At 39.9% G+C, this 22,845-nt stretch overlaps 1 protein-coding gene across 1 annotated transcript in view; it reads right to left on the reverse strand.

Annotated features, from left to right (window-relative positions):
* The window catches only part of LOC137291784 (15-hydroxyprostaglandin dehydrogenase [NAD(+)]-like), a 32,277-nt gene extending 9,799 nt beyond the window's left edge, over nucleotides 1–22,478 (reverse strand). Inside the window, exons 1-6 of the mRNA XM_067823313.1 lie at nucleotides 22,313–22,478; nucleotides 19,566–19,689; nucleotides 17,402–17,511; nucleotides 4,212–4,308; nucleotides 1,825–1,901; nucleotides 624–769 (exon numbers count right to left, since the gene is read on the reverse strand). Of these exons, the coding sequence (XP_067679414.1) occupies nucleotides 624–769; nucleotides 1,825–1,901; nucleotides 4,212–4,308; nucleotides 17,402–17,511; nucleotides 19,566–19,689; nucleotides 22,313–22,405 (647 nt within the window). The 5' untranslated portion in view covers nucleotides 22,406–22,478. The remainder of the gene's footprint in view (nucleotides 1–623; nucleotides 770–1,824; nucleotides 1,902–4,211; nucleotides 4,309–17,401; nucleotides 17,512–19,565; nucleotides 19,690–22,312) is intronic.
* Nucleotides 22,479–22,845: the final 367 nt, after the last annotated feature.

The raw sequence follows: 22,845 nt of genomic DNA on the forward strand, positions 1-22,845 counted from the left end.
TCCAGGTTTTTAATTGTAGCATTTTTGTCATTTTAATGTATGGCTTATTCTCTGCGTACAAGCCAATGGCTGAGGGGATGGTGTAAATCCAACTAGGTTCCATGCAGGTAGCAAAAGTAATGTAAGTCCCCATGGTCCCTAGTGTGGTGATCTACCTTCAGTTGGTGGCAATCTATAGCCCATTTTTATATTGTCTTGTCCCATATAGTTAAACTGTTTTAGATCTAATTACTAGTTTCACATTCTTATCTGTGATATTCTAGTTAATTTTACTCTCCTTCGTTGACAGATTTTTACATGTCATTGATTAATATGTATTTTTAAGTGATCGTTCTCCTCACGATATAGCTGAAATATTGCACATGTGACGATAAATTTTAACTCACTCACGCACTTCTCAAAGGGTCTTTGGTCCGTCCTGGTTCGGGTGAAAAACTAAAACGACCCCAGCAAATATACATCGACACAATCACGAAGAAAGCTAAGCTTTTACAGACACGTTTCTAACACTTCTTTCATGTCAAAAGTTATTGTAAGTTGAATGCAGATTAAATATTTCTATTTCTGCAACATTCGAGACGCTTCTGGCAACCATATTAATACCAAGTACTGAGGATACTTACTCCTCGAAGCCATCCTTTCCATAAAGTTTCTTCAAGTCCTCAGCGTACAACGCTTGTGACGTTGGATCAGGAATTATAAACGACGTGAAGGCAGTGGGACACACTATGCAGAACCTCAAGCCCAGGTCTTTCACATAGGGATTTCTCTGGAACATTTAACGTTCTCACAATGCATCTGTTCGGCAGGTGCCCACTGTCTCTGTTGTTGTTGTCAAACTTGTTGGCATGCTTTAGACCGTTGGCCTAATGTGTATTTGTGTTGCTTGTTTTGATATCATCATATGAAGGTACTTTATCCTGTAAAGAATCACGTATATGTTACCCTGAGACTACAAATAGTTACGTGATTTCTGTTTTTCTGATTGACTGATAAGTGTGTGTGGGCTGCGCCAAAATGTCTTCGACTTTGTTTTAGTGAGTGAGTGAGTTAAAATTTTACATTGCATCGGCAATATTACAGTCATATAGCGATGAAAACAAGGTAATCAACGACTTTGTTTTATTTCCACCTTATTTTGTATTAATAATTGAATTAGATGAATTCAAAGCTAGTACTGTTGATTTATTTCAGGTTTTACGAGAGTGTATTTTCTGTAAAATGTGTTATTAATTATTATTATTAATAAAATGATAGTTAAAATGGGTCCCATTTCGTGTCTTCAATGTGCAGTGCCATTGGTGTTTTATCGGCAGGCCTTTAAGATTTTTTATTTTTTAAATTATTTGTGTTACTTCCGGGAGACTGTTCTAGAGCATTCCACGTTAGTGGCGATGGTCGTATGTGCTCGAACTTGCATGAAATGACTGAAAGTATATATACAAAGGCTAGTTGCCGTGTTGTCGGACACGGGAATACTCGGTTACACACATTCACTGGGGTATATTATTCTGCCTCACCGTCAACGCTCGATCTTCATAACTGCTGCCTGACCGCTCGCTGTGTAACGTTCTACATAAATGTTTCTCACTCTCACATCAAGACTTCGGTGAGTTGACATTGTGACCCATTACTGTAGATTTGCGTCATTTGCATAGTATATGAAACCTCTCTTGTGAAAACGTTTCAGTGTTATATTTTGCCGGTTCTGAGGGAATTTCTTACACCTTTTGTCACGCCATATGTTTAACCGCAACACAGGATGGAATGAAACGTGCACACTTTGTGTAAATCTGCTGTTTGATGTTTCATGCCCATACTTACTGCCCAGGATCTTGTGAATCCAATTATGGATGTCTTTGCGGCTGCATATCCCGGGACAATGAAGAAAGGCTCTAAACCTAGAAAACCGTCAGAATGCTTTTACTGAAATCAGCACTTATGAGAAATTATCTTTATAATGTATTACACCATACCAAAGTTATCAATACTAGGACTGTCACATAGCTGAAGTTACACCAATTTCTACTCTTATACTTATTCTTCGATTGCTGATAATCTTTGTGATGGATTTAAGATTATCAAAGACGGTCATTGTCATTATCAGCATGCACTGTACATGCCTGATACTGAACAGGACATATGTATTATCATATTATTTGAATACGTTTTGAAAGAAAACTTTAGATTCTGCTGAAATATTCTGTGAACTTAAACAAGTGTACAATTTTGGATAGTAAACTGAACCACAAAAGTAACGCCGCATTTCAAAACTAAATTCAGATTTTGTTCTTACAAGATGATGTCTTTTACTATGATTGTACCAATTTGTTAACATGCTTTTCAATCCAAATTGACAGTTAATTCTAACATTAGAGCATTTTCTGATGAAAAACATATCGACCAAACGCACCTTAAAAGGTGAAAAAAGTTCTGTGTGATATTCGTGAAAATGAAAATGAAAATGACAACCCTACCAATGAAAGCGAGGGCACACTCGCCTGAAGTCATGCTTGTTTTGATAAAATCGCGATGCCACAACCTACGAGAGATCAGAGGAACCAAGCCTTGGAACGATTGCAGGTTGGCTAAACTGCACTGGGAGCATCCAACCATCTTAATGTTCATGTTAAGAGAATCTGCCGACTGCACGAGAGGTATTAGGTCACTAACTGAATCCAAGACCGTTCATGTAGTAGGCGACCTCCAGAAACATCACAACATCAACACCGACAGATTGTGGGCAACCATCGGCACGATAGTTTCCCTAGAGCGACGGAATCAGCACGCCAGACCAGTGGGACTTACTGACTCATTATTGCATACAGCGCAGACTTTTGCTGGGAAGAAACCTCTGCTGTCAAAGACCATATAGTTGTCTTGTCCTGTCCTCACCACTGAAGCTGACTGCAATGGGCAACTCAGCATCAAAATTGACGTTATTAACAATGGAGAACTGTGCTTTTTCTGATGGAAGCCCACAGTGTTTCGACAGCCGATGGCGGACTGAGGGCGTATGGAGTATGGCGAAGACACTGGGAACCGTTTCCCAGTGAGTGTGTTGTTGAGACTGATGGGGTGGTTCCAGCATCATGGAGAACTAGAAAGTTGGCATCGTGGTGTTCCAGATTCTCGGCCCAGGATGAGAAAGTGACTCGCTATATTGACCAAGTCATAAGACCCCACGTTGTACCACTATTACGACGTCACAGAAATCTTCCTGCAAGACAACCCTCGTGCCCACACTGCCACAGCATCACTGGATTTCCTAAGACAACAAGACATCAAAACCCTACAATGACCTGCATTCCATCCGGAATTAAGACCAACAGAACACCTTTGGGGCAAGATTCAAAGAAGGTTGAATAACCTCCAATCAAGGTCGACAACTGATCTCAACTTGACCAAGTATTTTACAGAGTATGTACCCAAGTACCTATGGCCTTCGCCAACCGTTTCATTCCATGTTCAGATGATACTGACTTTCTGGTATCTTAATGGTACCATGCTTGGTGATTTTGTTTGTGTGAAGTCTAAATGTGATTAACAAAAACGTGTTTACCATAATCTTCAAGTTTGAACGAAATCCTCTGTTTTGATTGTTAATTAGAGTGAATGAAAGAAAGAAACCTCTATCGGCGCCACGTTTCTTTCGTGGTTCAGAATATAAACCTTTGAGAGCTATTTCTTACTTTAAATTTCTTCATGTTTTGAACTTTGACAGGTAATTTGCAGGTAAGAATTTAAGTTAATAAACCAAGGTATGTAATTATCTTGAAACGACACAGTTGAAATTTCAAGAAATTAACTTGAATTTTTCAGATAGTTTCTTAAAATTTCAAAGCAAATTTAAATAGCCGTTTAAGGTATCCGTAAGGTACGCCTAGGTAGTGCAATATTTGAAAAAAGAGGACGCTGCATTGTTGAGTAGTGAGGTGATGCTCCTCACAACCCAAAGTTTTAGATAATACATTGTGCCATTCTTCGACAAATGTCCAAGATATCACCGTGGCTTCATGAAAAGGTTTAAAACATTGCATCAGCTTCATCAAAACACTTCAGTGTCTTCTACCGCTCAAAAAGGCTGAATTAAACCATATGAATCATATCAACAGAGCAAGGACGGTACAATGCAGAAGTATATTGTTGGTTGTTTTCCATCCATTTACTAGTCCATATTTATCTCGAGGCATGGAGGCAACACCACCTACCTGCAATGGAGGAGACGTTGACGACCACACCACCTGCCCCACCTTCATCCTTCCTCATGTGCTTGATGGCGAGGTTCGAACCTCTGATGGTGCCACCCTGTGAAGACAGAGACAATTTCATATGCTCAGTGAAATCTAATGATGTTTACTGAATAAAAATGTCTGTGTGTCTGTTAATAACATGCACGAAGGCTTTTCTACACTTATTTTATCATTGTCATATCACTATCGTATCAGTAGCAAAAGTATGCTAAACACGCGGACCTCATAATTGGAATGTCTCGCTTGCGGCCAAGTACAATGTATCCAGGCTCCGCTTGTTCTCGGGGCACCCATGAAGAGCCACCTCCTCGTGGTGGGTGCTGGATAACGCTAAGTGCTCTTCTCCCGTGTGGACCCGGGACAGAATGTGTCCACAGCACCCCACTGCTTGTCGTAAGAGGCGACTAAATTGGGCAACCTGTTTGCCGTGGGTTGCGTCCCGTGTCGGTGGAGGACGGGAACCTGGTGGGCTTTTAACTGCTTTCCATTTGCCCAACACACCACTTTGGCCCTTACTTCACCTAGACGGGTGGTTGAATTGGCCCGATTCAACCAATCGGCTGGTCATGCCAAGCCCTGTGCATGGACTGTCTATCTGCCATTGCACAAATTTGATTTGGAATTGTTTTAAATTTCGGCTTTGGCAATACTGGTGATTTGTAACTTGTTTGATTGTAAATTATGATAATATGAACTTTGCCTAGAGTCTTATGCCAGAAGGCGATGGCTCATGGGCCAATCTGGTAGATTAATTTCTTATAATTCTTCTATTGGAGTATATCATCCGGGTATCCTTGGTGCTGCAAGGTGGAGGCCCGCTTGCTTTAGCACTGTCCTTGTGATACTCCGTGGTGGGTGGGGAGCTCGGATGATGAACCATATGACACCAATCATGGCTTATGAAGTACCCAACAAAAAAAACTAAACGTCCACTTGAAATTGATCCTGTTGATGCTGATCATAGACCGTCTCTATCGATTGAGTATTGGCCACGTTTTCTCGTTATTGAGACTCCGGAAAAGACACCATTGAAGTTGAACCCTTTCACAGTGTCAAAGGGTATTCAAGGTATTGCAGGAGATGTTAAGAACATAAGACGCTTACGTTCGGGTGCCTTACTAATTAAATGCAGCAAGAAACAACAAGCAACCAACTTGATGGGTATTGAATCTTTTGTGGGTATTCCGGTCACGGTCTCTGCTCACAAGACCTTGAACACGAGTAAAGGTATCATCAGAGATCGGGATCGATTGTTTGCTGACATGACCGAACTTGATATAGCATGTGAAATGAAAGATCAAGGTGTGCTGTATGTGAAGCGTTTTTCAACCCGAAAAAACAATGAAACATTCCAAACGAATACTTATCTGTTTTCTTTTTCATCGCCAAATGCTCCCAAATCAGTGAAGGCAGGTTACTGCAATATCCAAGTTGAAACGTACATCCCCAACCCACTCAGATGTTTTAAATGCCAGAAATATGGACACGGTGTAAATACCTGCACATTGTCTGTTGTGTGTGCTCACTGTGGTGAGAAGACACACACAACGGAAGATTGTGACAGTGATTTTAAAAAATGCACCAACTGCTCAGGCGAGCATTCTTCTTCTTCGAAACAGTGTCCAATCTGGAAAGAGCAAATGGCAATAAACAGAATAAAGTTTACCCAAAACATATCTTTTTCTGAAGCAAAGAAACTGGTGAAGCGATCTGACCTTACAGAAAGATATGCTACAGTAGCAAACACATCGTCTGTGCGCAGCCCTAAAATAACAAAATCATCTACAAGCTGCCAAACTACCTTGACTTGGGTCAATTGTGACTCTCCACAACCTTTATACCCAGCTATGCCATCACAGACTGAGGAATCACTTCCTGGAACATCAAAGTCTTCTTCTGATCATAAATTATCTTCACAGTCACGCACTGAGTCTCAATCGACAGCTGATAGACAACAAACCGCTAAAGGCAAACCTAAGTCTAAGCCTGGTGCTTCAAAACAACAAAGTGGCAGAGCTCCTAAAGGGTCACAAAATAAAATTCAGTTGTACAATAAATATGGGTCTCTTGAAGACATGGACGTTTCTGAAAACGTCCATTCTAGGGCACATAGCTTGTCGCCCGCCAAAAGAGTGCGGGGTAGATCCCCAATAAATCCCCCTAAAAGAGAGTTTATTCCAATAATATTGTACAGTGGAACTGCAGAGGATTGAGGACTAATTTGCATGAATTACAGCTATTAGTCCAAGATTTCACACCTTCAGCGTTATGTCTCCAAGAGACATATTTAAAGCAAACAGATACATTTGACCTTCGTCATTTTAATGCATATCATTGCTTTTCACCTCCGGGTGATAGGGCCACTGGCGGATCATCCATTCTAGTCAAACAAAACGTTATTCAAAGCCCTGTTTCACTTAATACTAATATGCAGGCTGTTGCAGTGAGAATTACTTTACATGTAGCGTTTACGCTATGCTGTCTTTATATTTCACCGTCTTCGGCTTTTGCCAAAACCGATCTTCAAGCTCTATATGATCAACTCCCGAAGCCCTGTATTATAATGGGAGATTTAAATGGGCACAACCCACTCTGGGGTAGTGTTAATACAAACACTAGAGGCAAATTGTTGGAGGACTTTTGTTCTGACAATGACTTATGTATTTATAATGATGGTTCCAACACATATTTACACCCTGGTACAGGGACTTATTCTGCTCTCGACTTGTCATTGACAAATTCCGAACTATTAAATGAATTCGAATGGTCAGTCCAGCATGACCTGTGTGGAAGTGACCATTTTCCTACTATATTAAAAGCTGTAACTCCATGTGATGTTCCTCCATCATCAAGACGGAATTTTAAAAAGGCTAACTGGCCTTTATATGAAACACTGTGTGCTGAAAAACTTACACCTGAACGTTTTATTGACGTTCCTGATGCTATCAAATCTTTTTCTGATCATCTGAATTCCATTGCTGATGAGTGTATACCAAATTCCTCTGTAGTTCCACATATAAGAAAACCATGGTTCAACGATGAGTGCAAACAAGCTAGGGAGGCAAGGAAAAAGGCAGAACATTATTTCCGTTGCCATCCTATGGTACATAATTTAAATAAATTTAAAATTTTAAATGCTAAAGCACGGCGTACTTTTAAACAGAATTAAAGCAAAATTATGTGTCCAAAATAAATTCTCGGACACCCATGTCCAAGGTATGGAACATGGTCCAGAAAATCAAAGGTAAAGGTACTAAATCTACTGTCCATCATCTTAAACATGGAGATCAATTGCTTACTGATAAATCAGATATTGCTAATAAACTAGGTGAAACCCTTGCTAAACACTCTTCCTCTTCAAATTATGTACCAAAATTCCAGCAATATCAAAAACAAGAAGAAAAGAAAACTATTATATAATTAATTTCAATTCCGATAATGGGGAAGATTATAATGAAACGTTTTCTATTCATGAACTCCATACTGCTCTTGATCAAGCTCATGACACTGCTACTGGAGCTGATAACATACATTATCAACTCCTGAAGCACTTACCGGAATCATGCCTGGAAACTCTTCTCAATATTTTCGATGATATTTGGACATCGGGTAACTTTCCTCCCTCATGGCGTGACGCCATAGTAGTACCAATACCTAAACCTGGACGTGATCACACTGATCCGTCCAATTATCGACCTATTTCACTAACTAGCTGTGTTTGCAAGACCATGGAACGCATGATAAATAATCGACTTGTTTGGTACTTGGAAACAAATAATCTTATAACAGATATACAGTGTGGTTTCCGTAAAAACAGAAGTACAGTCGATCACTTAGTGCGACTGGAATCATTTGTTAAAAACGCACTAATTAATAAACAACACGCTGTGTCTATCTTTTTTGATCTTGAAAAAGCATATGACACAACCTGGAAACATGGTATTTTAAGGGATTTACATGACTTTGGTTTGCGAGGTCGTTTGCCTCAATTTATTGCCAACTTTTTAAATGACAGACAATTCCAGGTCCGCGTGGGTTCTACCCTGTCTGATCATTACAATCAGGATCAGGGTGTTCCACAGGGCAGTATTTTGTCAGTCACTCTTTTTAGCATCAAGATAAATAGTTTATCAAAAGTTTTAAACGATTTAATTGATGGATCGTTATTTGTGGATGATTTTAATATTTCTTGTCGAGGGAAAATATGCATACTATTGAACGGCAACTGCAGCTTTGTTTAAACAAAATAAATAAATGGTGTCTTGTAAACGGCTTTAAATTTTCTAAATCCAAAACTAACTGTATACATTTTTGCAGAAAATATAAACCACATAAGGACCCTGAACTATCTCTAGATGGCACTCCCATCAAAGTTGTAAAGGAGGCCAAGTTCTTGGGCCTAATCTTTGACTCCCATTTAACATTTCTGCCTCATATTAAGTTCCTTAAAACTAAATGCCTGAAGGCTCTTGACTTGTTGAAAGTTGTTTCCAACTCAAAGTGGGGAGGGGATCAAGCAACCCTCTTACACCTATATCGATCACTCGTCCGTTCAAAACTTGATTATGGTTCCATCGTATATGGTGGAGCCTGCAAAAGCAACCTTAAACTTCTTGATTCTGTCCACCACCAAGGCCTAAGACTTTGTCTTGGGTCCTTTAGAACTTCACCTATTGACAGTCTCTACGTTGAGGCTGATGAGCCATCTCTTGAACAGCGCCGTATAAAGTTAGCTTTACAGTACATTACTAAGTTATACTCTAGTGAATCTAATCCTGCCTATAAGTGTGTTTTCAATCCCCTTTATGGTAAACATAGCTCCCTTCCGTCTTCTTTCTTCTCCTCCTTGGCAGATAGTTAGGCCACAAGTCGACCTAACATTAACTTCGTTTAAAAAATCAGAAACTAATGAATTACAGTATTAACAAGAATATAATCAATTAAAACATAAATATAGCAATTATAAATCCTTATTTACAGATGGGTCCAAGGACGGTGATGCAGTGGCTTGTGCCACTGTCATTGGATTCAGAACAATATCTTCTAGATTACCAGCCAACAGTTCTATTTTTACAGCTGAAGCTAATGCCATACTAACGGCTCTTAAATATCTTCAAAGACACCCTAAAGATAAACAGTATATAATCTATTCGGACTCTCTTTCTTGCCTTCAGGCTATTAAAAATATTTCTTGTAAACATCCACTTTTAATTGAAATCATTGAATTGTATAATAATCTTGCTACTGGCCAATACGACATCGTCTTCTGTTGGTTACCCAGCCATGTAGGCATTTCTGGGAATGTGATGGCCGATCTTGCTGCTAAGGCAGCACTCAACAAATCTGTGACTCCACTTCTTATTCCATACTCAGATTATAAAGCCACCATTAGATCTTTTATCCGTGAACTGATGCAGAAGAAGTGGGATACCCAGGTAGGTATAAATAAATTACATGCAATAAAACCTTATATCGGTTATAGTTACTTGGGTTGTCAGTCCAGATTTGAGGAGGTCATTATGCGACGATGTCGCATTGGCCATACGAGGTATACTCACGAATATCTATTACAAGGTGAAGATCCTCCGTTTTGTATCCCTTGTGATGAAAGAATCACAGTCAAGCATGTCCTGCTTGACTGTATTGAATATTCCATCACAAGGGATAAATTTTTTAACTCACGAACCTTGAAAGATCTTTTTAATAATGTTAGCTCTCATTTAATTATTGCATTTTTAAAAGACTTACATTTGCTAAATGAATTGTAAATAGATAAATATTTTATTCTTGGAAGTTTGAATTAGTAACTTAGAGTGTTAGTGGCTGTATCCTCGAGGGGGTTAAAGCACTGTAAAAATATTGTCCTCCTGAGAGGGTACGTAAGTCCAAACACTGTTTCTAATCGTAGAATACGTGTCCTTTTAATTTATGGCTAAATTTTCTGAATTGTTAACGGCTGAAGGGATGATGTAAATCCAGCTAGGGTCCATGCAGGAAGCAAATGTACTGTAAGTCCCCATGGTCCCTAGCATGGTGATCTACCTTCTGTCGTTGGTGATATATAGCCCGTGTTTTATATTGTGTTGTCCTAATAGTGATCTTAGTTTTAACTTTCCAGACTAGTTTTAAATTGTAACTGTGATATTCTAGTTGTTTTACTGTCCTTTGCTGACAGGTTTATTTATGAAATATATATCATCCATTTCAGTGTTACATGTTGTCATCACGATATGGCTGAAATATTGCCGATGTGACGTTAAATATTAACTCACTCACTCACTTGTTCTCGGTGCCCTTGTTTGGTACTTCCTGCATCTCTTGGTGCATAGCAGGAGAGTGCCTGGGTTCTCCACCGAGAGCCCAGTCTTTCTGACAGTCTGTATAATGCAGAAGGATGGAGTGTTGGAAAGTCTTCATACACTCTGGAAATTTCTTGTTGTGTTTGATTCTGCAGCATTTCCTGGGAGAAGTTCTATTCGCTGTCTAGGCTGCGTGTGAAGACAAGGACTTGAATCTCCCAAACCTTTTCTGTCACATTTCCATCTTAATCCGTAAAGCATTATAATGATGATGACATTCAAAGAAGGTAGTGGAAATTGTTCCCCTATGTTCAAACACCATTACTTCACTGTTTTGAATACTCTCGTGGACATGGGTGATGATTTCTATGGTTCTGCAAACGTCGCACAATACTCCTTCCAAACTTCTGTATGATCAGATGTTTGAATATCAAAAACAGAATAGTCATGGGCCCACTTGCACAGAGCAATCTTAGTTACAATCAATCTTAGGCCCCTACAATCAACTTTACAATCACCTTACAATTGCCTTAATCCACTTGCACAAAGACGATCTTAAGACAGCATGGATTTATGATCGTGACCGTAACTAAGATCGAACTCTTCAACGTTGGACGTAGAAATTTCTTAAACTCGACTCCTGTCTACAGTTGTCTTCAAATGCACATAGCATGCAGCGCAAATACAACGTGGAACAGGTTACTGCACACAAATGACATTCCTTCTTTAATCGCACCTTGCAGATTTTTCATGACAACAACAGCAACACCAACAAAACCCCAAAGAACCCCAACCTACAAATCTTTCGCTTTGTTAAAAAAAAACCCGTTTTAAAGAAATTTCACAGCCCAGCTAGTGTCTTTTTCCCATTTGAAAAATACTTGTATTATATTTAAAATGCATAGATTAGAACTCTTGTCTCTCGTCAGATTCAATTTTTACAAGTAGAAAAAAAAACGTAATTTTGTGTGTTATCTAACTGTAGATTATTTCAATGATAAACTAAGACAAAATCATTAACCGAAAAGAAATACGTGGATATCTGTTCTTTGACAACAGAACATGCATTGTATTTGGCCATGGCAGATTTTACGGCAACGGCATAATCTGCAAAGGGAAACCACTCCCATCTTGAAATTCTTCAAAGGCATTTAGACGTTGGTGAGGTAATTCAAACCACTCCATCGACTGGAAAAACACCGAGATCCTGGCTTCCCACGTCAGTGATTGGCGGAGAAGGAAGCTTTGGGAAGCAATCAACATCAGAAGATTAGAACCTCAGATCAATAGAGATCAAGGCGTGTACCTACCCTCTGCCTGGGGTGTCAACAAGGACTCATAGACTCTCAGTCTATCAGCTGTGTAAACAACCATGTACTGTTAAAACATTCCTCCCTTTCATCTCTCCTCTGTGATTGTATATACCTAACTACATTTATGTGCTTGTATATACATCTTACCTCTCTGACTTCATGTATACCTATGTATATTCTGCAATGTTACCTATGCTCATTATCCACCTGACGAAGGGGCAAGAATTAGCCTTGAAACGCCGTGTTAAAAGAATTAAAGAAGTTGTCATCCATAATAGCGTCTTGTATCACTCCCATCTTGCGCAAAAACTAAAATTAGCTGCCCTTTAGTTATTGAAAAGGTCATGACCACTAATAATCGCATGCAGACACCTTTCGTTACTATCCTTTCCTTGTTTATCCAAAAGGTATGGTGTTCATACTGAATCAACACTGAATCGGATGAGAATTGTTCTCTATGATATCGATAATGATGTTCACTACCGCAAATAACGATATTTCTGACCTTATATCGATGTTGCATTCTCCGTGTCACTGAAGTGTCGGGGCGAATCATGCAGTTTTATGCAATATGAAAGCAATCCCCAAACGTAAAGCTAATTATTTGCGTGAAATTGACACCAATTACAATGATCTTAGCCTACAATTGCTTTGTGCAAGTGGATGGTGATTGTAGCCGAAGCCTAAGATCGCGATCTTAAGGATTTACAATAACTGTAGCTCTAAGATCGTTTAGTGCAAGTGGGCCCAGGAGTGTTTGACAAAACTTTTGTCGTTGCACTGCTCTTCTAATGACATAGGCCCCCGTGACAAGACACCTCCTCCTGGTGGGTGCTGGGTACCGCTAACAGCTTGTCAAGCCCCCGTTGTGGACCCGGGCGCATATTTGGTCCACCAACCTGTCTGCCTTGGGTTGCGCCTTGAGTCAGTGGAGGACGGGATCCTGGTGGTTGAGGGCACTTGAACAAGGACCATGTGTTCCTGCTGCCAAACACACCACTTCACCTAGAAGGGTAGATCAATGGGCACGGATTCAATGAATCGGTCTTGTCTGTCACGCTCTGTAGTATCAAAATAGATAGTCTTCCAAAGGTGATTGAATTGATGAATCCCCTTTCGTGGATCATTTCCATATTTCATGTCGTATGAAAATATTGAGAGACAGTTACAAATTTGTCTCAACAAAATTCATAGATAGTGTCTGGTAACTGGGTTTAAGTCCAAAACCAACTATCCATTTTTTGTAGAAAATGCAAACCCCATGACTATCATTAAATGGCACACCTATCAAAGTTGTGAAGGAAGCTACATTCCTGGGTCTCATCTTTGACTCGCATTTAGCTTTTTTGCCACATATTAAATATCTTAATACCTGAGCCTGGTACCTCTTGGACGGCCGCTTCTCATGTGGAATTGGTCTGCAGGATGTGGACTGAAAGCGAGGTATTGGTGCTCTGAAGAATGCTGAAATGTCGAGCAGCCGCAGCGGGTGACTCCCCATGTTTAAAGGTGGGTTAAGGTGAGTGAGTGAGTGAGTTAATATTTTACGTTACATCGGCAATATCTCAGCCATATCGTGACGAGAACATTTAACATTTAAATGAAATATATGCATGCAAAAAAAAAAATCAACGAAGGACAGTAAAAGAACTAAGAATTCAAACCAGCATGGAAAGTTAAAATTAATATCACTGTCTGGACAAAACAATATAAAAACAGGCTATAGATCTCCAACAACTGAAGGTAGATCACCATACTAGGGACCATGGGGACTTACAGTACCTTTGCTATCTGCATGGAACCTAGCTGGATTTACATCATACCTTCAGCCACTGGAGAGTGTATGAAATTCTGGCCATAATTAAAATAACATGAATACTACGATTAAGAACCTGGTAGACTTAAATTTAAATAACATGCTTTGGCACTTACGTACCCTCTCAGGAGGACAATAATTTTACGGTACTTTAACCCCCTTTGAGGGTACAGCCACTAACAATTCTAGTTACTAATCTAAACTACCAATTATCAAAATACATCTATTTACAGAAACATAGTGCTCAAAATTCAATAATGAAATCGATTTCCTTTAAAAGACCAATGATTACATGACAGATAACAGTGGTAAAAAGATCCTTGATAGTTTTTACATTGAAATATTTATCCCTTGTGATGGAGAATATGCAGGATATGCTTGACCGTGGTTCTCTCATCACAAAGGATACAAAACGGAAGATCCTCACCTTTTAACAGGTACCTATGGGTATAACATGTGTGGCCAATACGACATCGTCGGATGATAACCTCTTCAAATCTGGACTGACAACCCAAGTTGGTATACACTCATCAGCAATTATATTTAAGGCGTCAGAAAACACCTGAATAGGATCAGCAATATCACTGAAACATTCGGGTCTTAGTCTAGATGTGTATAAGGTTTGAAATAAGGACCAATCTGCTTTATAAAAATTCCAGCGTGTGTGAGATGGAGAATCAGTTGGAGGAGTTTCTGACAGTATTGTTGGAAAGTGATCATTCAAATTCATTAACTGCAGTAGAGTCTGCAAGAGACAAATCTAGAGAAGAGTAGGTGCAGGTAGCAGGATGCAGGTAAGTACCCATATCAAGTCTGTCTGACAGGAGTGTGATGAAGTGCCTTTTGAAGCTGTGTCGGGTGTTTTGGTGATAGAGGGATATGTTTCTGTCTGTTCGGAGGACTGTACAATCTTTTTTGCCTCAGGAAAACTGATGTTCTGAGAAAATGTGCATGTGTTTATTTCCATGTCCTTTTTCCAAACTGGACATTCTTTCGAAAATGACGAATGACTTGCATGACAGTTGGCATATTTTTTATAGTTACTATCACAATGTTCTGTTACATGTGTATTCTCATCACAGTGAGCACATGTAACAGAAAACTAGCAATTAGAAACGCCATGTCCGTATTTCTGGCATGGCAATTGAAGCAGCGCATATGATTTGGAATGTATATATAAACATTCAGATTGCAGTAACCTGCCTTGATTGACTTAGGAAGAGCCGGAGCCGAAAATGAAAAGAGGTAAGTGCTTGTTTGAACAGTCTCATTATTTCTTCGGGTTGTAAACCTTTTGACATATGTTACTCCTTGCTCTTTCAACTCAGAAACTATATCAACCTCAGTCATATCTGAAATGAGGTGGTCACGGTCTCGTACAATGCCCTTGCTAGTGTTCAATGTTATGTGAGCTGAAACCAGTGTCGGGAATCCAATAAACACATCAATTGATAATAGTTTGTCGCTTGTTGTTTCCTGTTACAGTCAATCAACAGTGTACCATTTCTCAAGCGCCTGATGTTTTTGACGTCTCTTGCTATTGCAGAGATTCCTTTAGAAATGGCACAGGGATTGAGTTTGATAGGAGTCTCATCATGAGTCTCAATAACTATAAACCGTGACCAATAATCAAAAGATACAGAGGGTCGTTCCTGATCATCATTTTCAAGTGGACGTTTTGTTTTTTTGGTAGGGGTTTGATATTCCATGGTTGAGATTGAATGGTTCATCCCCCGAACTCCCCACCCACAATAAAGTGTCATAAAGACAGTGCTCATCAGAAGTGGGTCTCCGACTTGTAGAACCAGGGATACCTGGACGGTATACTCAAGCAGACAAATTAATATTAATAATTCTACCAGATTGGCCCATGAGCCACCTCCTTCTGGGTATAGAACTCTAGGCAAAATACAAAAGCGAAACTTCAAATTCAAATTCATATTGTTGAGCAAAGTCGTCTCACAAAACATTTTCAGAAGTGTCCGGAATTGTGTATGAAAATATGCATACACAGGCATGGCATGACCAGCAGATTGGTTGAACCGAGCCCATTCAACCACCCATCTAGGTGAAGCCAGGGTCGAAGTGGTGTGTTGAGCAATAGGAACACTTGTCCTGCTCCCATGCCCTCAACCACCAGGATCCCCTCCTCCACCGACACAGGGCTGCAACCCACGGCAAACGGGTTGGTGTACCAAATATGCCCCCGTGTCCACAACGGGGGTGGGGAATTTTTGGCGTTACCCAGCACCCACCATGAGGAGGTGGCTTGTCACAGATGCCTGGGCAAATGACAAGATTCACCTTATTATTGTGATTGATACGATTGCCAAGACTGTTGCACAGACTCTCAAATTTGAGGTCTGTTTTGTTGGTGTTCTGCTGGACGGTACAGCGATGGGAGTAGACCAGGTGAAGTCAAGTCTGCCCAGAGTCATTTGTGTAGAAACTTCCTGAGAAACCATTGCATTGTGTGCACATGCACTGAGCGGAACAGACCAGAAATCCAACTGACTCCTTTGCCTTTCCTTGCGCTGCCCAGCACCAGTCACTTCTAATTTTCTAATCTACAATAACAACTATGTGATTCTTAAACAAACGTCAAACAGACATGGTGGCAAGACTCTTTGCTTTAACTAACCATCCTCGCCATGCTTGTGACTCTGACTCAGAGGTCAATCCATGTTATGACCCCGAATATGTCATCGTGGAAAATCATGCTTTAAAACATATTTTGAATAGGACCATATACAATATCAAAAGAATTTCAGCCAACAAAACATATTCTTTTCCTTCTTGATATGTTCCTGGATTTCTGTCCTTTTCGTCAGCAATGTGATTAGTAAGATTCAGGAAAAGCATGCTTAATATGCAGATCTCGAAATCATCACTTGAATGGTTGAGGCTAGATATACATCACGATCATTGGACTCTGAACGAGTATCTGATACATCAATATTTCACTCTCTAGTTTTTGTCTACACTGTCATGAACAATATTTAGATTTACAGACCTCACAAAAGAGACCAGCATCACCTTTAGAGATTGAGACAGGCAGAGGGTCTAGTAAAAAATGGTTATGTGCGACCCAAGTTGATGGAAACAGCGTGTTCACTTCAGAAAGGGAAACAGAACGTTTTTCGCGATGTCATGCATTTTGGTTGGAGCCATGTTATCGCGCAGGGAGGAATTTGTGGACACGAGAGAACACAACTGGTAATCGTTAATAGAAGGACATGGATGCCATTCTTCTTCCATTTCTCCCAAAAGCTCCTACATGGAGTCCTTCATCGGCATGACAAGGAGAGCAATTTAGTTTCTGCTACCCCATCTCAGATATTGGTGGATGCTTGTTGAAAGGCTGCTTGGAGATTTATTTGGTTTTCTTTATCATTTGATAACACGACTGATCCTCAGGACTTTCAATAACTGATGTCCATGTGATGAGTTGGTTGGGCAGTAAAATGTCCCAGACACATCTTCATTTAAACTATCTGCATTACAACACTGCATGAGCCTGAAAATGTTGTTCAGAGCTGGTTTCCCGCCACCAAGATGACAGAGGAAGAAGCTTGCTGACCTTGACACCAGTCATTGGCTTCTTTAAACATTATTTACAGAGCACAGTCATAAAGTTGGAATACTGGATAAGGCACAAATACATTTTCATGTCTTTGACCATCATCTATGGGTCATATTGAATCAACTGTGGTCTCTTACCAGGTTGACCAGAAGCATCTTGTCAATATCTGTCTTTTCGCTGACGATACCAGCATTATTGACCATGATGTCCACCTGTCCATGGCGCGCAACGACACCATCAAATGCCTCTGAAAAACAAAGAAGAACATCTATTGAAGAGGGTTCAATATTGTTTTTTTGTGAAGACCGAAAAACTGATCGAACAGTACTGTATCAATACACGCAACAAACCTCTTTAAGTCATGTCAAAGTAGAAACTTGATCTGTAATATTAATTGTACCCTTTGAGTTGAGCTCAGTTGTGTTTTAGGACACATCGGCATTATTCCATCACTATAGTAATAAGATCAAGCCTGTCACATTTAAATACACAGCCCAAAAAGAATTGTTGATGTTTTAAGACAACAAACAAATTAACTTATATAGTCATTACATTATTACATGGAGAAAGGAAATGTCGTAGTACCAAATTCAAAAGCAAGCAATCCGTCATTCAACGTTCTCTTCCTACAGAGGTTACTCCTGCCATATCTTCCTACGTAACCTCTGTTCTAATACGGCCCTTTCATGGTGTGAGTGCTCAAGACTCGCGATTGGAGGCGTTCAGATTTAGTTGTGCAACCAATGACGTTGTTTCAAGAGTGATCATTCGCAAGATCTCTGTAATTTCCGAATGCATCAGGAAAACTTGCCACTAACAGTTTTTGTTTCTCCAAACACATCATGGCGATTGATCCCTGCACTCTCTATTGCCAGTTTCTGATTTTCAGTTAAACATGAAATACCAAATCTTTCCTTCGCACGTTGATGAACCAGCCCCACGGGGGGCTGCCACATTGGAGCTAAGTCTATTTAACGCGTTTTCTGATTGGATAGTAACTAGGGAGATAATTCCCATTGCATTTTTTTCCCGCAAGGGGATTTCTCGATGACCAGGAAATATGGCTGTATTAGAACAGAGGTTATGTAGGTAGATATGACAGGAGTAATCTCTGTGGGAAGAGAATGTCATTCAAGTTACATAGTTACAATTTATGGTACAGGTCAGCTTCCCTCAGGTAGCTAACAATGTCCCCTGATGCCGGAACACAGATCTTTAAGATTTATCATCTCATAATGTGAGTCCTTGCAGTGTATGCTTCATGGTGAACACTGCATCGCAAGATGGGAAGCCCATCTCTATCCGTTTTGAGCAAAGATAGTCATGAAAATACCTCATCGAGTCTTGACTGACAACGCAAGTAGGTATATAACTGTTGGTTTCAATTCATGAAGCTATTTCTTCCTACTTGTGCGTTCACCGTTTTAGTATAAGGCCCCAAGTAGGATAAGTAATAGTGGCATTGTTGGAACTGGTCTCGTGCCACTATTACGTATACTACTCCCCGACTATAACGTTTGATAGTGGGTTTATGTTGCTGTACAGGATCAGCAGTGAAGCTGAGGATTAATTTTTATAAAGAGGTGCCTTAGCTGCAGCATCGGCCTTTGTGTTACCTGCTATGCCGACGTGACCCAGCAGGATAATAAGTCTGTAAAAATGATGACAGTAATCATGGTAATACTTCGGCTGTTTCATATAGGTCATAAAACTGTACTGTGAATATAGTTTTGCCCTCCACAGTGAAAATGGAACTATTGTCGGGAATTCTTGAGGAGACAGTCCTGGATCCGATGACTGTAGTACTGGCAACTCACGATAATTTTAGAGGCAAATAAATTATGGCCACGAGCCATTAAGCAAATATCAAGCATCAATATCTATTCTTGCAATTGGGTGAAGGACGTGTCAGTTCTAAAAATCAAACCATCATTTACATGGAAGGTATCTGTGGAAGTATGTAATCCAAATGTGGTTGACCAAACAGGACGAAATCATTGGATCGATTAACATGTATGGCGATGTCATCAAGATAACAGCTTTACATTCATTAAAACCAACAACCTTAGAGCGGTGAATCTGTATTCGTTCCCAACTGTGAATGAAGAGAATCGGTCATGTAGACAAGAAGTAAACACCCTGGTAACCTGAAGTCCATTTTCACTGATCCCATAATTTATGAATGTTTATTATAGTTTTGTGGATAAATTCACAGAAATGTTTGACCGTACTTTAATTCTCGCCCTTTACTTCACTGACACGGGAAATAACGTGAAGAATTAAGATTATTTCGCTCCATACCTTTAAAACCCTTTTCGTTAGTTACATCACACAGCCAGAAGGACAGGTTGTCTCCTCCAAACTGACTCTGTAGAGAAGACTCTATCTCAGCACCTCTGTCAGCATGGATGTCAAAGATACACACCTGTGTTAATCAAATGATATATTGAGAATTTTATGATGTTTTAGAATTAACATTTTGGTTAGAATAGGTCCTGCTGGAGAGGTGTCAAACAGAGGTACTTTTGGTGCTTTGCCTGGCAGTGGTCTTTCAATGGACAACAGGACTGTCATTTGGGCCTTCCTCCTATTAATTGGTATGCGTTATAGAAGTAAAATACAGCTGAGTGGGTTCGGGTGATTCTGGTATGGTCAAGCTGGTAAGGCTCTCCATCTGCTCTAAAACATTGACCCCTCGCCACGCTGCCTAGATAGCGAATGTGACTTCTGTAATGAAACACCGCCTAGCCAAACCCACCAAGAAATTTCTGGAGAATATGAGAGCTCCCCAACACTACAGCCTTCTGCATTACAGAGAAGTATCAGAAACGTGGCCTTACACACTCCGCGTTTGAAGCGTTTGGTCATATGAATGACTTGTTTTCACGAATGTGAAAAGGGTATAAGTATTTTGTATCACATCATAGAATGTAAATTCAAGGCGGGAGAACTGAAATCTGACGAAGAAGTTTGGAAATGCTGAGAGACGTTTATGGCGATGGAGGTACATGTACATGCCATACACTGACTGAAGTTTTTGAAGAATGGTAGCCACCTTGACTGAAATGAACTTTATATCTCTGAAGGCTACATACATGGCATTATGATTGTTTATAGACGTCAATAGATAAAGAACGTAATAGCGACATAAAGTCTATTAAAATGCATAACACAAAACGACAAAATGTTGACAAGATTATCAAATCCGTCACATTTCTTACTTTGAAATAAACTCATTTAAAATACAGATAGTCTTTTGATATACAGTGTTGGGAGCAGTTTCCTTCTCAGATCGTTGAAATAACTACAATTACAATTACAAGTAGTGGTGTTCATCTCCAATATCATTTGAAACACATAGTGAAAAAAATATCAGTTTTATACCACCTACTGGTCTCAATCTGTAATCGATGACATGATATGTAAAATAATGTTTTGTCTATCAGGTAAATGTTGTAGGTATGATTCAGTATCAGTGTTAAGTTTAATAGATTCATAGAATCTCTAGTTAGATGATACTTCTAAATCAGAGTACCACTTCTGTATAAGAAGAGTACCACTTCTGTATAATCCAGTCAGTGAGACTATTCTTTACCTTATACTTTATCTATCCTACATGATTTGAAAACCATTGGATCCACATATCATTATTCCCAGTGTGAACCAATTGTTGCTATCTGTTCATCTATAAGGCACGATGCAATATATTCGATACTATTATCTTTGAGGATTTGCCTGATTTGACAGCTACGTAGTAAGTAATGACCACTGAGTCCAATTCTACTTTACATGATAATTAATTACTTCTTTAATATTGCTTATTTGTTGAGGTATAAAACACACACATATAGATGTTTGTGGGGAAACGGTCACAAGATATGACTACAGGACATAAACTTGTTCATGTTTATAAAAAGTATTTCACAGGTATCATTTGACATTCGAAACGACAGTCACCGACACAGACGGACCAGTGGTAATAGTCCAGGAGGAGGCAATTTGAAATCGTAGCCTCCCAATCACTGATTTTGTTTGACCCTATTGTATGTTATTTTGGGTTCTGTTTCTGTTTTACATCATATGTTCCTTCGTGTTAGAATAATATACTGGTAATGAGGCACAGGTCAACAATCAACTGCCATACATAAAGACATGGCTCTGTGGATACTAGATCATTCTGCCTGCACTGATGTGCATCTCCCTGCTGGCACGCTGACTTTTGCATTTACATGTCATTTCAACCAGTAAATGTCATTTCAACCATTCCACGGGGAGCAGGATCTCTCGACATCAGAATAGCGGCAAGATAGTGTCTATGACAGAGACAGATAAAACAGTCTGAATAACTATCAGTATCCGCAACCAATCATAAACAACAATACCGACTCTCTTGTCTGAAATTGCCCTGCAAAGGTATACGCTAGTATGGGAACGTATCACTGAACGCTATCAGAACAACCTTGAACGGATTCATAGAAAGGTGTGAAAGTTTGTTAAATGATTGTATTAAAGTGGTGTGTTTGTGGTGAAACACTGATACATCTCAATAAACTGAAATTTTAATTGCTAAAAGATAACTATATGTTTCTATTTATTACCAAGACGAAACTATATATCATCTTTGCATAAAACTATCATCGCAACCCAGTCAACTATTCTAGAACATCCAGGTACTCGGGGTCCAGGGTAATTGCTCTAGATCAACGTCTCGTTGAACCATTGGACTGTGTCTCGGTGATATCAGTACTTTAGCATGATAACGCTGTTCTCCTGACGAAAAGTGAGGAACGTTCACTTATGTTAAATAACGTCTACGTCTTATAGAAGTTCAATAACTGACTGAATGTTGTCCGTGTTATATGAAAAATACGCATTGATAAACACCTCTTCCCAAAAGGGAAATGCATATACGATGCAAAACTACAAACGATACAGCTGTGGCGACGCCACTGAACGAGGCCATCGGTAACTCAAACTGCATATTTGAACACAGTGTGAAAAACAGTACCCTGAAAAGGCAGTTATTAAACTGATCACTGTTGCCTTACCTTGGCTTCTTTCTCCAACAAAGCTCTGACCATTGCTTGGCCAAGCCCACCTGCACCACCGGTAACAATGGCAACTTTTCCTTTGATGTGCATGGTCCCTCAATGGTCAGGTGTGCAGTGGAATGAGAAGTTACGAGATGTGTGCTAAGGCTGTTGCGACACAACTGACCCAGTTTGTGAGATTAGACGGTTACGTAACCATCTATTTAGGTTGTGAGATGACCCGATAATGTTGTGTAACTATCAGTCCAGGTTGAAAGATGTTCCGAGATGTGTCCAGAGGCTATTGTGTAACAATCGGCTAAGGTTTTGAGATGTCCCGAGATGTGTTCTGAGGCTGTTGTGTAACAATCGGCTAAGCTCTGACCATTGCTTGGTAAAGTCCACCTGCACCACCGGTAACTATTGCAACCTTTCCTTTGATGTGCATGGTCCCTCAGTGGTCAGGTGTGCAGTGGAATGAGAAGTTACGAGATGTGTGCTAAGGCTGTTGCGAAACAACTGACCCAGTTAGTGAGATTAGACGCTTACAT

Source organism: Haliotis asinina, chromosome 1 (assembly GCF_037392515.1).
Source record: "Haliotis asinina isolate JCU_RB_2024 chromosome 1, JCU_Hal_asi_v2, whole genome shotgun sequence".
Taxonomy (NCBI): Eukaryota; Metazoa; Mollusca; class Gastropoda; order Lepetellida; family Haliotidae; genus Haliotis; species Haliotis asinina.